This window comes from Trichomycterus rosablanca, chromosome 1 (assembly GCF_030014385.1).
Source record: "Trichomycterus rosablanca isolate fTriRos1 chromosome 1, fTriRos1.hap1, whole genome shotgun sequence".
NCBI classification, from domain to species: Eukaryota; Metazoa; Chordata; class Actinopteri; order Siluriformes; family Trichomycteridae; genus Trichomycterus; species Trichomycterus rosablanca.
The window spans coordinates 33,291,771-33,308,196 of record NC_085988.1 but is presented as its reverse complement, the minus strand read 5'-3'; the positions used below and the strand labels follow the sequence as shown (position 1 = coordinate 33,308,196).

At 37.0% G+C, this 16,426-nt stretch overlaps 1 protein-coding gene across 1 annotated transcript; it reads right to left on the bottom strand.

Annotated features, from left to right (window-relative positions):
- Positions 1-5,138: 5,138 nt before the first annotated feature.
- On the bottom strand, positions 5,139-15,784 carry slc5a12 (solute carrier family 5 member 12). The gene is made up of 15 exons (XM_062999003.1): positions 15,431-15,784; positions 14,898-14,963; positions 14,761-14,812; positions 14,570-14,637; positions 14,298-14,452; positions 10,635-10,775; positions 10,417-10,546; positions 10,227-10,315; positions 9,941-10,053; positions 8,198-8,265; positions 7,754-7,840; positions 6,917-7,107; positions 6,300-6,403; positions 5,522-5,646; positions 5,139-5,423 (listed from the first exon to the last, which is right to left on the bottom strand). Exons 1-15 carry the CDS (start codon positions 15,782-15,784, stop codon positions 5,280-5,282), a joined length of 1,887 nt encoding a protein of 628 aa, XP_062855073.1. The 3' UTR covers positions 5,139-5,279.
- Positions 15,785-16,426: the final 642 nt, after the last annotated feature.

Below are 16,426 nucleotides of genomic sequence, written 5' to 3'. Positions count from 1 at the left end.
CATGGTGGTGGTGTGTTAGTGTGTTTTGTGCTGGTATGAGTGGATCAGACACAGCAGCACTGCTGGAGTTTTTAAATACCGTGTCTACTTACTGTCCTTTCTATTAGACACTCCTACCTAGTTGATCCACCTTGTAGATGTAAAGTCAGAGACGATCGTTCATCTATTGCTGCTGTTTGAGTTGGTCATCTTCTAGACCTTCATCAGTGGTCACAGGACGTTGCCCACTGGGCACTGTTGGCTGGATGTATTTTTGGTTTGGTGGACTATTCTCAGTCCAGCAGAGACAGTGAGGTGTTTAAAAACTCCATCAGCGCTGCTGTGTCTTATCCACTCATACCAGCACAACACACACTAACACACCACCACCATGTCAGTGTCACTGCAGTGCTGAGAATGATCCACCACCCAAATAATATCTGCTCTGTAGTGGTCCTGGGAGAGTCCTGACCATTGAAGAACAGGATGAAAGGGGGCTAACAAAGCATGCAGAGAAACAGATGGACTTTAGTCAGTAATTGTAGAACTACAGAGTGCTTCTATATGGTAAGTGGAGCTGATAAAAAGGACAGTGAGTGTAGAAACAAGGAGGTGGTTTTAATGTTATGGCTGATCTGTGTATATGTATATGTATGTATGTATATATACATTTAAAAACAAATCTATTCACTGTAGCACAAGACGTTACATTAAATGTTACATTAGACACAAATCAGGAGAAGCTTTTTTGTATAAATGCTTTTCTTATTTGCTTGCTTAAAAATGTTTAATTGCAAAATGTGAAATTTGTTACTGTTAACACTTTACCTTTTAATCATAAACTGGTAGGTACACAGTGCTGCAATAATCTATTACATCAGCCACCACTGATGGGATCCAGGGTTCGAATCTCAACAGTGCTATCTGCCAGCTAATTTAACTGGCTATGTCTTTGGTGACTGAAGCCCTGCGATGGATTGGCCAGATGTTTTACAGTGGAACTCTGATCAGGATAAAGCAGTTGATGAAAATGAAAAAAATATTAGGACTGACATATTCATGTCATAAACAGTTTTTATGACATTTTATGTCCTATAATATACTATAGTGGTACATTAGTGGTTATCTCTGCAATAGCTGTCTTAACACGACACATCACATGCTAATTGCGCTTAGTGTACTTTGGTTAGCAGTTTTCTGATAAAATACACAGATGATACCGATTGACAACTGCCATAATACATAACAAAGAAGAGTTGAAATTGCCCTCATAAGATTACGTCGTTTCCCTTTACATCATTTCTCGTAAAAGATTATGAAATTATGGCAGCATTATAAAGAACCTGCTATTAAAAGCATTGGTAGTCATTTTAACACCTGACATAAAATGTTATGTCACTATAAGAATGTGACATACCATTCATTAAAAAAACATTGTACCAATTTAAATGAAACATTATCTGGAATGTATCAGGGGTTCAGGAAGTTTTTAGGTAAACTGTTTGGATGAAAATAATTATTGGTCAAAACTTTGATTTGATTGGCTTACATTATTTACAAATTGCAATAGAAGTAAGAACTTTATGTATATTTAGCCCTACAATTTAGTTTTCAAATAATTGTAACACTTTTAAGCCAGCATCAGTGTACTATAAATGGCTGTTCATAATTTGCATAATTTCAACTTTGATCTTCTACTGATCCTCTTTGACCAGCTAATCCTACTATTTTGGGGGAAATGGTAAATGCACTTTCTGCCTACGGTCCTTCTCGTGTTGGTGTGAATATACCCAACACAAATTCATGATTGCAAAAGCTTTTGGCTATGTGTGTCTTTGAATTCCAAAACATGTCAGAATGAAATTTACAACCCCAAATCAGAAAAAGTTGGGACAATGTGGAAAATGCAAATAAAATAAAAACACAGTTTTCCTTACATTTACTTTGACTTTTATTTCATTGCAGACAGGATGAACCTGAGATATTTCATGATTAGTCTGGTGAACTTTATTTCATTTCTTAATATACTTACATTCCTGCATTTCAGGCCTGCAAGACATTCCAAAAAAGTTAGGCAATTTAAGACGTGTAATAAGGTTAAAAAAATGTGTTTGTAATTATAATTTGAAACAAATGCAGGATCCATGAAAGACTGAGTCTTTGAGAAGCAAAGATGGGAAGAGAATCTCAAGTTTGAGGAAAAATGCATGAGAAAATTATTGAAATGTTTAAAAACAGTGTACCTCAAAGAAAGAGTGGAAGGGATTTGCGCATAGGCGCAAGGCTTGGCTGAACAGCACTGCTTCAAAAACTGTTTTTCAACAACAGCTGATATAACTGCATTGACAAGGAATTACTTTGGCAAACCTTTGTCAAGCACAACAATAAAGAGTTACATTCACAAATGCCACTTAAAACTTTACTGTGCAAAAAAGAAGCCTTATGTTAACCATGTCCAGCAGCAGTGCCGAGTTCTCTGGGCTTGGAGGCATCTGAGATGGACCATCACACAGTGAAAGCATGTACTGTGGTCAGACAAATAAGTACGCTGTGTGCTTCAGACGAAAGACAAAAAGGACCATCCAGATTGTTATTAGCAACAAGATGGGACAAAATAACATCTGAAACACTTTAACGCTAGGTATCCTCAGTGCCAAAACGTAGGTGCAGTGAAAAGGAATGGCAACATTACAAAAAGGTAAATGCTTTATTGTCCCATCTTTTTTGGAATGTATTGAAGATCTGAAATGCAGGAATGAAACATGAAATATTTTTGGTTTATACTGTCTGCAATGGAATAAAATTCAAAGTTAATGTAAGAAAAAATTTTTATACATTCAAACTGTCGCAACATTTTTTTCTGATTTGGGGTTGTATAATGCCATGCAAGGGCAAGCTGCATTATGATACTATCCATTTTACAATCTTATTGGTTTGTGGGCGAGTCTATTACCCTCTTAGGTACTAATGTTACTGAACACTATAGTAGCACAATAATACATTAAATATGTACTATAAGACTAATTGTCTGCACTGTGTTGGCCTTGCATTTCCATTGGCATTTCCATTGTTTCTATTTCTAGTGTTTTGCTTAATGATAAACAAACTAACAAAATAAAGGGATAGGGTGTTATGGCTCCAAATTTAAGTGTTATTTGTAAAGTTTGTGAATGCTGCTAGTTCATTGTTCACTTTCCACAACCCAAGGCTGTGCATTTATTCTTTTCAGACCCCTGTCAGTGTTCGCAGGCGATATGTTTTATAAATGAGCCTGCTTTATGAGGAAAAAGAACTTTGCACTTTCCAGTTGCATGGATATTAATGCGTTAACATTCATTATTGGGATGGAGCACTTTAAACGAACTGTTTGTTACCCTGCACCTCAATAGCTAAAGTAAACCTGTTAGAACATTCCAACAGCAGAAATATAATTTAATACATAGTCACATAGTCTGTATTATTTATTATTTGTTCAGTTATTTAATCAATTGACATACTGTGATGTAATTGCAGCTGTTGTCCATACCAGATGTCAAAAAGCTTTTGGCACATTTGTTTGAAATGTAGAAAGCGATTTCTCCTAACATGCAGTTTTCTTGCCATGATGTACTGTATGTCGTAATCTATGCATGATTTCAGCTGTTGGGATTTGTATGAGAAAGCCATGTGTGTGTACTGGTGCACTTGTCGTGCATTGCTTAGCGTCTGATCTGTGATCAGTTTGTCGTGTAATTAAGCAATTGCTTGTCATGTTCAGTCTACAATATCCATAATAATTCACTGGAACTGCAAGACTTCCAAGTGATACACTGTCAACAGCCTTTTACTGTTTCATCTTATCTGTTTAACTGGGTTGTATGAGACAATATGATGCTTTGATATCTGATTATTACACTTCCCTTTCTTTGAAATGCCCACACTGATTTAAAAAGCACACATGCAGTAAATGAAGCATGCAATATGATCTATACTTATCTATGTGTATTACATAAGAAACATGAGAAGTTGTGATTGGGAGAAAATGCAGTCTAGACTGAAAATTCAGTTAAATTCAAAAAGGCTGCTGCAATTCGTATTGCGACTTCTGCTGGCTGTTCAATGGTGCCTGCACAGAGACAGGGGATGATGGAGACCAGTGCGTAACTCTTTGTGTATGATACAGATCTCCATATGTACCCACCTCGTGCAGGTGAAGAGAGCTGTACACGTGTCAAATAGGGGTGTGTTAGACATGCCTTGGTACGAGAGTGGAGGTCAGCAGCAGTATAGGAAGCGAAATGCGATTGTGTAATTGGATACAGTTGGATTGGGAGTAAAATGCATAAAAGCAATGACTTTAGCATAAAATTCAGTATTGTTCTTAAGAAATACTAATGCTGAGTATAGTTTAATGAGCCATGGTGGGTCATGTATAAAACTTTTATTATGCGCTCACTCAATGGGTTACAGTGAATAAGATAAGGTAGATAATCACCATCTGACCTCTCATCATACCCAAAGAGCTGGTAACGTCCAGTAAAAAGTTCAGTGCGAGCCATGCAGAATGCTCAAGTTGTTGTGGTGATGTAAACAATATTAACAGCGTGCTTTGTTTACACCATCCCTGTTTACATGTAAAAAAATATATATGGAAAATTTGTACAAATCTATAGCAGATTTGGATATCTTTCTTTTATGTAATAAATCATTAATTGTAACTTTTAAACAAAGTTGTTGATGTGTTTTTTTTTATTACATGGCTACATGGGTGCTGTGTGTGTTTGGGAGAGTTGTTGGGATATTGGGTGTATGATATTTCTTGGACCCCAAATAAATGAGGAGCTGAAAATCAAATAGTAGGGGTAGTGGTAAGGGGGTAGTAAGGGTTGAGTTTTGAGCATATGCCTATCAGGTGTCTTAAAATTTGTAAAATGAAAAATGCTGTGTAATTTTGAATTGGTCATTTAAACACTGTTTTATTATCAGATGTCACTATGCCAATAACATTTTTATTGATCGGGTGACATCTACCAATAAAGCAGTGCGATAGCATGTCAGATTTTCTCAAATCACTCGGTATGCTACATTAAAAACTACAATCAAAAAAGACAATTTTAAGCTCACAGACCATAACATAAGTTTAATCACTTTTATTATGAACTATTTTAGATTTGTATTTTTAAGTAAAAACTGTTGAGGTTGTAAATAACTTTGTAATATGGCAGTGTAAGGCACTTCAAATAATAATTGTATATTGTATAATAACTGTATAATAATATATATATATATATATTCGACATTTTTAAACATTTTAACTAAACCTAGAATGCTGTCTCTGGGACAAAAGCTGCATTCATGTGTGTTTCATCATTCGTGTTGTTGCTCTGCTTCTTTCCATTTTCCTCCGTTTTAAAGTCGTTATCTGAAGGTTTTTCCAACGCTGTTCCAAAATCCACAACATCATCCTGTTAGGATAAGCAACGGAAGAGTCAGCATTGCTGTGTTTCAATTTGATAAAACACAGTTCCTTTTTGCTATGGCTGAGTAAAACCAGGTTTCTTACCATTGTGTCCTCCGCATGGTTGACACCACACCAGCACTTCTTCTTGTATTTCTCTGACCAGAAGCAGAACAGGTTGCACACTGGTCTAATAAGCACTGGTTTTATTTCCTCTGGCTTGGATCGGCCTAAAATCAAAAAGACAAAATCCCACATGAACAATTATGCCATATAGAGTATGGTGCAGATATGATGTGTAGCACTGGTAATTATAGACACTGTCTATAATCATGTCCTCATATGCTGATTGTTTTAAAATGCACACAAAAGGCTTCATGTGCATTTGCTAGCTAGTTATGAGAGATGAAAATCTATAATTGGAATATGCCTCTTTTAAAGGTTTAGAATAGAATGTTGTTTTTTTGTCATTTATACATATACAGATGTACAGTACACCGAAATTCTTTCTTTGCATATGAAGAAAAAACCAGCTGGGGTCAGAGCGCAGGGTCAGTCATTGTATAGCGCCCCTGGAGCAGGCAGGGTTAAGGGCCTTGCTCAAGGGCCCAACAGTGGCAGCATGGCAGAGCTGGGATTCAAACTCTCAACCTTACGATTGATGGATCCCAGCAGTAGAGGGCTAGCCTAATTTACTACTGTGCTACCCAAGCACCTCACTGAATTTATCCTTACCAGTCATTCCATGTTCTTACTGTCAACCAGTACTAGCAGGACAGCTGACTAGCTACTAAAAATGCATAAGCTTAAATTTGTCACAGGTAGATGCAGGGTCATGGCAGATCCAAACAGACTATGTGTGATAACTTCGACCTGCTCTGACCTGTTAAAAGTGAGATGAGTAAGCCTCCTATAACTGTGCCCAGATAGCCCACAGCACTGTAGTACAGATAGGACATGGAGTACCAGTTCTCAGCCAGTGCAGACCTGGGAATGAAGCAGGAAAAATATTGATTATACATAACTGTGACGTTATTATCTGGACACTGAAGCAACTAGCATTTTTTTTGCATTCACTGTGTGATTAACTTTACAAGTTCTGTGCACCCAATTTAGAGCCATATTAAACATCTCTATTGAATATTATCACTCAACCATCAAGGGGTGGCTTCTATACAAAATTATTCACCTTGCCAAAATGACTCAAAAAACCCACGGAAATTTTATGTCATTAGTAAGGCTTAGACTGCAACTGAGTTATGAGGTCGTTATTTTCATATTTCAGTGGTATTTACCAAACCACACCTGGAATCTGCCTAAACACTGGAAGCACACTAGACAAGGCCCCAATACAGGGCAACTAAGAGCAAGCCACATACGTATGAGGATGTCACAGTAAGTAAAGAAAACTCAAATCAATACTAGAAAAACATGTTTTTGCAGACAGTGATCCACAATAATAAAACGTGTGTTAACGTGAATATGCATATTTTCCTCTACCTGTCTGCACTGGCTGTGGTACTCAGGAAAGGTACTGCAGTGACTGAAGCAGCTGTGGTGTTCGGAAAGTTACAATTCTCTATACTCAGAGGCAAGGGCCGAGTGTTGCTGTCAGAGGGAGGGTAGACGAAGGCTCCTATTCCCACCCAGAAGGACAGAGTAATGCCCAATGTCAGACCTCCTAAAGCTCCCTGAGAGCAGGCCACACATAAGACATAATGGTATGATTAGCTATAGATGTATATGTTGTACGCTCACCATCTGCATTAAAAACAAACAATAAAAAGTTGCCATGCCAGCCTTAATGTTAACAGTTACACAGTTTTCTTTTTGACAAACATTTATTAAATCCTTAGAATGTGCTATAAAGCTCAATGGTTTTCCCAGCTTGTTAGGATTTGAAAGCCATGTCATAGTGACTTCACAGTTAACTGACACATGCCAAAACCAACCACTGATGAGCTCTGATCTTTTTAAAAAGCACCTCTATGTACTCCATATCTATAGGATACACAATTACATGGATCGTAAATTGTCAAGGATCTTATGATGGTTTATAGATCCACCCAGTGGTCAAAACATTGTATTTCTTTAAGGCTGCCCCCAGTGTTCATATATGCTCCAATGTCCCAATATACTGATGTAAAATTATTTTTAAAAAAACATATTTAACTCAATAGATCCGTCAATGTTACAGTCAGTTGTTGATATGGCAGGAATGTTTTACAATGGCAGCACCTATACCCCCCTTCCTTTCAATATTCAGTTCATGGCAACAGCCTTGGACTTCTTTAAATGTATTGCATTCAATATGCACTGTTAGACATTTCTACTAACCTTAGAGTTTGTGAATGGAAAAAGAATTCCTAAAGAGAACAGACCAAGTGTTGGCCCTCCACACATCCCATGGATACTAAGAGCCGCCTGGAGCACAAGAGTAAAGGAAAGGATTGAGTCAGAAGTAGAAAACAGCAATATTGTTTGGTTAAAGTTTACATCAGTGTTTTGTTGGAGAGTTCTGTACTAAATGAAGTAAAAATGTAGTGGAAGGACATCTAATGTACAAGCCTACCACCACTGAAATCTGAATTTAAATCTTAGCTGGGCTATCAACCGGTTGGGCACTCGCACATAGGCATGATTTGCTGTGCCTGTATGAGAGGGAAAATGTATTGTAATTGCAATTATTACAATTGCTAACTGTGCTGTCTGCACTAGAAATGACTCAAGATGCCTGCAGCAGAATTGGGGATGTGCAGGACATGTGACATTGCTGTTCACCTGTATTATGGCTCCCATGTATGATGCTACCACTGCCATGGTGGTGCAGGCCACTCCAAACACCACACCTGCATAAAAGAACACAATCACTGGTATTTATCTTTTTGTTGTTTAATCTGCATTAGATATGGGTCTTTTTATGATTATAGTTGCTAGAAGAACTTTGAAAAATATGTAGCACTTAAAGATCACTCAAATGTGAATTGTGAATAATTAAGTTATGATTAATAAATTAATCAAAACAATATTTGGGTTTAAATCAATACAAATGAAATACAATCAAAAATTGTATTTAACATAAAAGTTCAGCCAAAATAATAGAGATTAGTCAGTGACAGAATAAAGAGTGGCAGGTTTGTAAATATTTGGTCCAATGTGTATACACATGCCCCGTCACAGTTTAATATCACAGAGGAAAAAAAAACACCCAGATGTTCCACAACAATGGACCAACATAGAATTTCACAGCTGTGTTTTTAACTCAAAATTTGATGGCTACATCATATTCCAAAAAATGGAAAGGGGGCATGTTTACCACTGTCTTGCATGACATTTCCACTCAATAACATTCTGTAATCATTTGGGAAATAAAGATTTTGAAGAGTTGTTGTAGTTGTGAAAGTGACATTTTCTTTCCATTCTTGCTTTCCCACACAAAAATGAGCAATGAGTTGTAAATCCTGTTTGACCTTTACATAATTAAAATGGTACAAGGACAACATAGTTAATGTTTAACTTTATTAGGGCTTTTGTATATAAAAACTCTAAATTTGATGGGTGCAACATGTTCCTAACGACTTGAAATGAGGCATCTTATCTTTTAATAACATTTCGTAATCATCTGGGAAATAATCTGGGGAATTTTTCCATTGATGCTGCTCAACAGTCTGGGTTGCTGTTGTTGTGTATTGCCCTTTTAATGCACAGTCCAGGACTGCACTAACGATGAAGCGATGCTGCTGTAACACATGCACAATGTGGCTTCACGTTGTCTTGCTAAGAAAAGCAAGGACGTCCCTTCCTGATACAGACATCGTCTAGATGGCAGCATTTGTTGCCCTCAGCAATTTGGGCCTCTTGACAAATAAACCATGAAAGATGCTGACTTCTGAAGTTTATGTTGGTCTCTCTATGGTCCTCAGAAAACAATGTAGATTGTTTGACTCATCAGACCTCAGCAGAGTTCCACATTAGTCCATTTTGGACAAAAAAATTACTTGTATATTTATGTATATGTATATTGTATGTAACGTATGTAATGTATATGTATGTATATGTACTGTATATTATTTGTGCTGTTTTAAATCAGTAAATGACACTGGTTAGGTTTTTATTTGCATTTTACCTACTGTCCCAATTTTTATATATAAAACAGGATGATTAAATGTGGCATTTAGCAGACACATAAATCAAAAGTAACTTATTGTTTTGACCGCATACAGTGTAAACAACTGAGTGATGAGGGCCTTGCTCAGAAGCCCAACAGTGTCAAACTGGCAATGGTGGGACCAGCAACCTTCTGATCATGAGAGGTGTATTTTCCAACAACTACCTAAATAAAGTGTGTTTACCATTCTGATTCAACAGTATATAATGTGCATCTAATTTGCACTGCAATATTCATTTTTCATGGTTGACTAAAACTGTAGAAACAAAACACTGTACACTACTAAGCACACTACATGAGTTGTTTGAATTGGTTAAAAATTTAAGATGAATTTAAAGTGATTAAAAAGTACATACACAATCCTTTGCTGGTCCATGTTGCTGCTCTGTTAGAAAGGTTTTTGAAATACTGGCTCACAAAATCCTCATATGTCACTGTGGCCAGAGCATTGATGCTTGCAGCTACAGTGCTGAAACCAACAAACATCAGGACTTTTATCTATTCCACATATTCAACTAAAGCTGTAATCTGGAATCCTACTCAGAAAGTTGTTGCTTAACCTATTATGAATTAAACATATGACACATATAAATGTGCCTTAATGACTTCAATAATAGAGGAGAATTCTGGAACTGGTTTTACCTGAGGGTGCCACTGAAAGCACATGCCACAAAAAGGCCAGGTAGACCTGGAAAGCTGCTCAGTACTTCCAGTACAAAGTATGGCATGAGCTGTAAAGATGTTCAGAATTATATTAATGACAGATAAATCTAGCAACAGAAAGTTCCAACAGAAATTGCAGTCAGTGCATAAAATAAGGTAAGGGTGTTACCTGGTCTGGAGCCTTTATATAACCAGCTGTCCAGGGGTCACATTTGGAGTAGTAGGCATACATGATGAGTCCTGAGAACACACCGCAGGACAAGATGAGTAACAGACCCAGCAGATTCAGATACAGAGCCCTAAAAGAAAGAGTAATTTTTTTAACAGACATCCTGGTATCTTTCATTATGGTGGGTGTGCTACATACACTTATGGATAGAAACTCACAAGCGAGCGTGTTTCTCTGTCTTGCAAGATATACATCTCTGGATAGTGGACTGGTTTACACCATAGATGCCCAGCCAGGTAAACAGTCCCCCAACAGAGATCGTCCAGAATGTATGACGTCTCAGAGGACTGGGGTCAAAGCTAGAAAACCAACACATTACGTTATAATTAATCCATATCAGGTACACCAACCATATGCAGTGCTGTTAAAAAGTCATTGCTCCTTCTTTCTGGCTTTTGGACTTTTAAATAATCAAACACAAGTGACAAGTGATCAAAACATAACAAACTATTTTATTTATTTTAAGTACAAAGTAAAACCTATATTTTTAGCCTTATAAAAAAATAAACCAACTAAATTTAATAACTAGTTAAACAACATTTGGCAGCAATGACTGCAACCAAACACCTTCTAAAATAATATATATAAGAGGGTTCTTCAAAAAGTTTCCGCACTTTTAAAAAACAAATTACATCACTTTTCTACATAGTCACCTTACGATGCATTTCTTCCAGCGTCGTACCAACTTTTAAATGCCATCAGCAAAAAAATGTTTTTGGTTGAGTGAGCAGCCATTGATGCACCTCTGCTTTCACATCATCACATGAAAATCTTCTTCCCCTTAAAGCTTCTTTGACCGGTCCAGAGAGGTGCAAATCAGATGGCGCTAAATCTGGACTATAAGCTCCTCTCAGTCTCTCAGACACGATCAGTTACTACTTCTACCGCCCTCACCGTTTCCAATGAAAATATAAAAGAAGATCTCTCATATTTATTAGCATTTCACATTGTCCTAAAGTACTTTTACTTCACTATATATTAAAATCTGAAATTTTGCTATGTTTTCAGAAATAAACTGCTCATTTAAGTTTTTTGTCACAGCATTTCAGCCAGACCTTTAAATAGGCCATTTGAAAACTTTAACTCAAAAAACATCTAGTCATCTAAATCTTAAAGAATCAATGACATACATATTATATTATACAGTATGTTTGGCAGTAGAATGCTGTATTTGATTCTGCTAAGACTTTCCATTAAGACTTTACTGTTATTTAAAAAGCTGTTGTTTTATTTCATAACATCATCTTAAAGATTTGGGAATCATACATGCTCTTTTTTGTAAGTGACTGATGAGCCTGGATGTTTCTTTCTTGGGAAAACTGTTTATTTAAAGTCACTGAGTGTAACCTGTCTGTGAGGTGGTTCCTGTCCATGAATGATTAGGGGTTTCCTGACAAATGTTTATAACACTGACCGCAGTCAGTAAGTACGGTTGTAAGAAAATGGTTGGCGAACTATATTGAGTTGCTGGAGTTTCCACATGAATTACTTATTTTGAGGTTTCTTGCTTTTGTTTGTTTTTTGTTTTATTAGGATTTTATTGTCTTGTTTTACACTTTGGTTACATTCATGACAAGAACGGTAGTTACTCATTACACAAGATTCATCAGTTCACAAGGTAATATCGAACACAGTCCTGGACAATTTAGTATCTCAAATTCACCTCACTTGCATGTCTCGGGACTGTGGGAGGAAACCGGAGCACCCAGAGCAGACACGGGGAGAACATGCAAACTCCACACAGTAAGGACCCGGATCGCCCCACCTGGGGATCGAACCCAGGACCTTTTTGCTGTGAGGTGACGGTGCTACCCACTTAGCTACCGCGCAGCCCGAGGATTCTTGCATTCACAGCACCAATTTATTTAAAGCATACTGTTCTAAAGTCTTTATTTATACAAAGCGGATTCCAAAAAAGTTGGGACACTAAACAAATTGTGAATAAAAACTGAATGCAATGATGAGGAAATGGCAAATGTCAATATTTTATTCGTAATAGAACATAGATGACAGATCAAAAGTTTAATCTGAGTAAATGTAACATTTTAAAGGAAAAATATGTTGATTCAAAATTTCACAGTGTCAACAAATCCCAAAACAGTTGGGACAAGTAGCAATAAGTGGCTGGAAAAAGGAAATTGAGCATATAACGAACAGCTGGAAGACCAATTAACACTAATTAGGTCAATTGACAACATGATTGGGTATAAAAAGAGCTTCTCAGAGTGTCAGTGTCTCTCAGAAGCCAAGATGGTAAGAGGATCACCAATTCCACCATTGTTGCGCAAAAAGATAGTGCAGCAATACCAGAATGGTGTTACCCAGCGTAAAATAGCAAAGACTTTTAAGTTATCATCATCAACCGTGCATAACATCATCAAAAGATTCAGAGAATCTGGAACAATCGCTGTGCGTAAGGGTCAAGGCCGTAAAACTCTACTGGATGCTCGTGATCTCCGGGCCCTTAAACGTCACTGCACCTCAAACAGGAATGCCACTGTCAAGGAAATAACAGAATGGGCTCAGGAATACTTCCAGAAAGCATTGTCAGTGAACACAATCCACCGTGCCATCCGCCGTTGCCAGCTGAAACTCTACAGTGCAAAGAGGAAGCCATTTCTAAGCAAGCTCCACAAGCTCAGACGTTTGCACTGGGCCAGGGGTTATTTAAAATGGAGTGTGGCAAAATGGAAGACTGTTCTGTGGTCAGATGAGTCACGATTTGAAGTTCTTTATGGAACACTGGGACGCCATGTCATCCGGACCAGAGAGGACAAGGATAACCCAAGTTGTTATCAACGCTCCGTTCAGAAGCCTGCATCACTGATGGTATGGGGTTGCATGAGTGCTTGTGGCATGGGCAGCTTGCATGTCTGGAAAGACACCATTAATGCAGAGAACTATGTTCAGGTTCTAGAACAACATATGCTCCCATCTAGACGTCATCTCTTTCAGGGAAGACCCTGCATTTTTCAACAAGATAATGCCAGACCACATTCTGCAGCAATCACAACATCATGGCTACGTAGGAGAAGGATCCGGGTACTGAAATGGCCAGCCTGCAGTCCAGATCTTTCACCTATAGAGAACATTTGGCGCATCATAAAGAGGAAGGTGCGACAAAGAAGGCCCAAGACGATTGAACAGTTAGAGGCCTGTATTAGACATGAATGGGAGAGCATTCCTATTTCTAAACTTGAGAAACTGGTCTCCTCTGTCCCCAGACGTCTGTTGAGTGTTGTAAGAAGAAGGGGGGATGCCACACAGTGGTAAAAATGGCCTTGTCCCAACTTTTTTGGGATTTGTTGATGCCATGAAATTTTGAAACAACATATTTTTCCCTTAAAATGATACATTCTCTCAGTTTAAACTTTTGATCTGTGATTTGTGTTCTATTCTGAATAAAATATTAGATGTTGGCACCTCAACATCATTGCATTCAGTTTTTATTCACAATTTGTTTAGTGTCCCAACTTTTTTGGAATCCGGTTTGTAGATTATACATTTGTTTTATTTTATTTATTTTATTTTTACTTTTTTTTATAGTGGTCACATAAACAGAGACATTAGGTTTTCTATTTTAATGCCTTTTGGAAATTCTTCATTTAAAATTTGGTTTTAACTGTGGCATGGTTAAACAAAAACAGTACACATCAATGGTGTAATATCCTTACAGTCTGATAGGCAGCAACAGGTAATTTTTATCACAAGATAATTTCAGTTGTGTGTGTTATTATTTTAGGCAGAATGCATTTAAAAAGTAAGATCTATTAGTTTATTCCACCAAAATAAAACCATATAAACAATATTTTGAGACTTACTCAAATACATTTAGTCTTTGCCCTTCCTCTGCTGTCTTCCATACCTCACTGATTCCTCCACTTTTTTCTGTTCCTTGTATCAGCACAGTAAGAAAACCACCCACCATCACCACCATCTGGAATGTGTCAGACCACACTACGGCCTTTAGCCCTCCCTGCACCGCACATGGATACAAAAACACATCAGGCATGTTGGATTAATGTTTATCTAACCGGTATCCTAAGGTCTTCTTCAACAATAAAACTGATATCTATCAGCTACACCTACTCACCAGTGTGCAGTAGAAGGTACAGACAACTCCGGTAGCGAATATGGACCCCCACAGAGTAAATCCTGTCACTAAAGAGGAATAAAATATGATTGTAAACAAAAATCATGCAAAGCAATATTATATTAGTTCTTATGCAAAGAGAAAATAACATTTTAATAATGTATAAATTCACAAGGTGTGATTTAACCTACCTTGATTAAGAGCTAAAGCTGGGGCATACACAACTACACCTGCATATAAAATCTACAAGATAATATAATAGTAATTTTAAACTTGGTGTTTAAATAAATAAATTACTTTAGACAGGTAAATACAGTACTATACTCACCGTTTGCACTATGTAAATAAGAGTAGCAGCTACTCTGACTGGCTTTGAAAAGCGTAGTTCCAGGTACTATAAGAAAGCATACAAATCATCTAGGTTTCCATCCCTAACTTAGGATTAATAGCTTATGCCAGTTGATGACAAATTTAAGAAAAAAAAACTGAATGAGCATGTGGTTTAATTAGAATGAAATTGTGTAAATTATTTGCTATATGACACAATTGCTAGATCTTTACCTAATTTAATACCTTGAAGCAACATATAACAAATCACTCTTTAACATCAACATCATAAAATGACAAAAAACATAAAAATATTAATAATAATCCTTCATCTGCCTAGTATAGTAAAAAAAAAATTCTGTTAAGGCACATATCAGCTCATCTGGTGGCATCCATCATCTAAAAAGATGTTTGATAAAGGGTTTTTTCTTTTAATTTGTCACTTCTCTGTATATCTCATAAAAATGATAGCATCACTTTGTAGCACTATGCAAGACTAACTTAAAATCGTAGCACCATAAAATTGAGTTGTACCTCATATGTGCTTGTAATGCCTGACCGGTAGAACACAGGAAGGTAGAGCTCTGCTGTGAAAATGACCACAAATGTGTAGGCAATGCCAAATATGATAAACGTAGCCCCAAATCTGTATACATCTGAAGGAGTTCCAATAACAGTCACTGCTGACATGAAGCTTGCCGTGAGGGACAGAGCCACTGGACCACAGGTCAGCTGTCGGCCCCCTGTCAGAAAATCCTTCGACGAAACCTTGCTCCTCTCCTTTATTGCAAAGAAGACTCCAATACCTGAAGAAATCAAAAACAGGCAGGCAAACACCACATAGTCCCAAACTTGAAATTTTCCCACAGGGTCCGTCTGAGGTTCCATTGTAGTTATAATTAACACTATAATTAAATAACTTGCAGAATAGTTTGAATGTAACTGTTCTGCCTGTAATCTCAGGTTCTTCCAGTGTTCTCTGAGAATGGGATTCCTGCTATGTCAGTGTGAATGATTGAAGGGTGTTTTTGGCAGGTTGAAAACTGCTGATAACAGGCATCAAAGTGCAGGTAGAATGAAGAAACACATTATCCATTAACTCATCTAAGATCTAAGATACTGTATCTTATTGTATCTCATGGTTTTGTTGTGTTTCGGACTTGTTCTTTTTTTCTTGTGGGTGGGTTTTTTTTATTATAAATTAATCTACACTAGAATACTGAAGATTTTCACACTATATCATTGAAAGATATATATATATATATACATGTGTGTGTATATACTGTATATATCAAAATTATCAGTTTCTCTATTATGGGTATGTGTTTGACCAAATTGAGCAGCATTGTTTTATTCTATAAACTACTGGAAGCATATCTCCCAAATTCCAGATAAAAATATTGTATTTTAGAGCATCTTTTTATTTAGAAAATGACCAATGGTCAAAATAACAAAACACTTACAGAAATTGCAGACCACAAACAATGCAAAGAAAACAAGCTCATATTCATTTTTAAACAACACTAATAA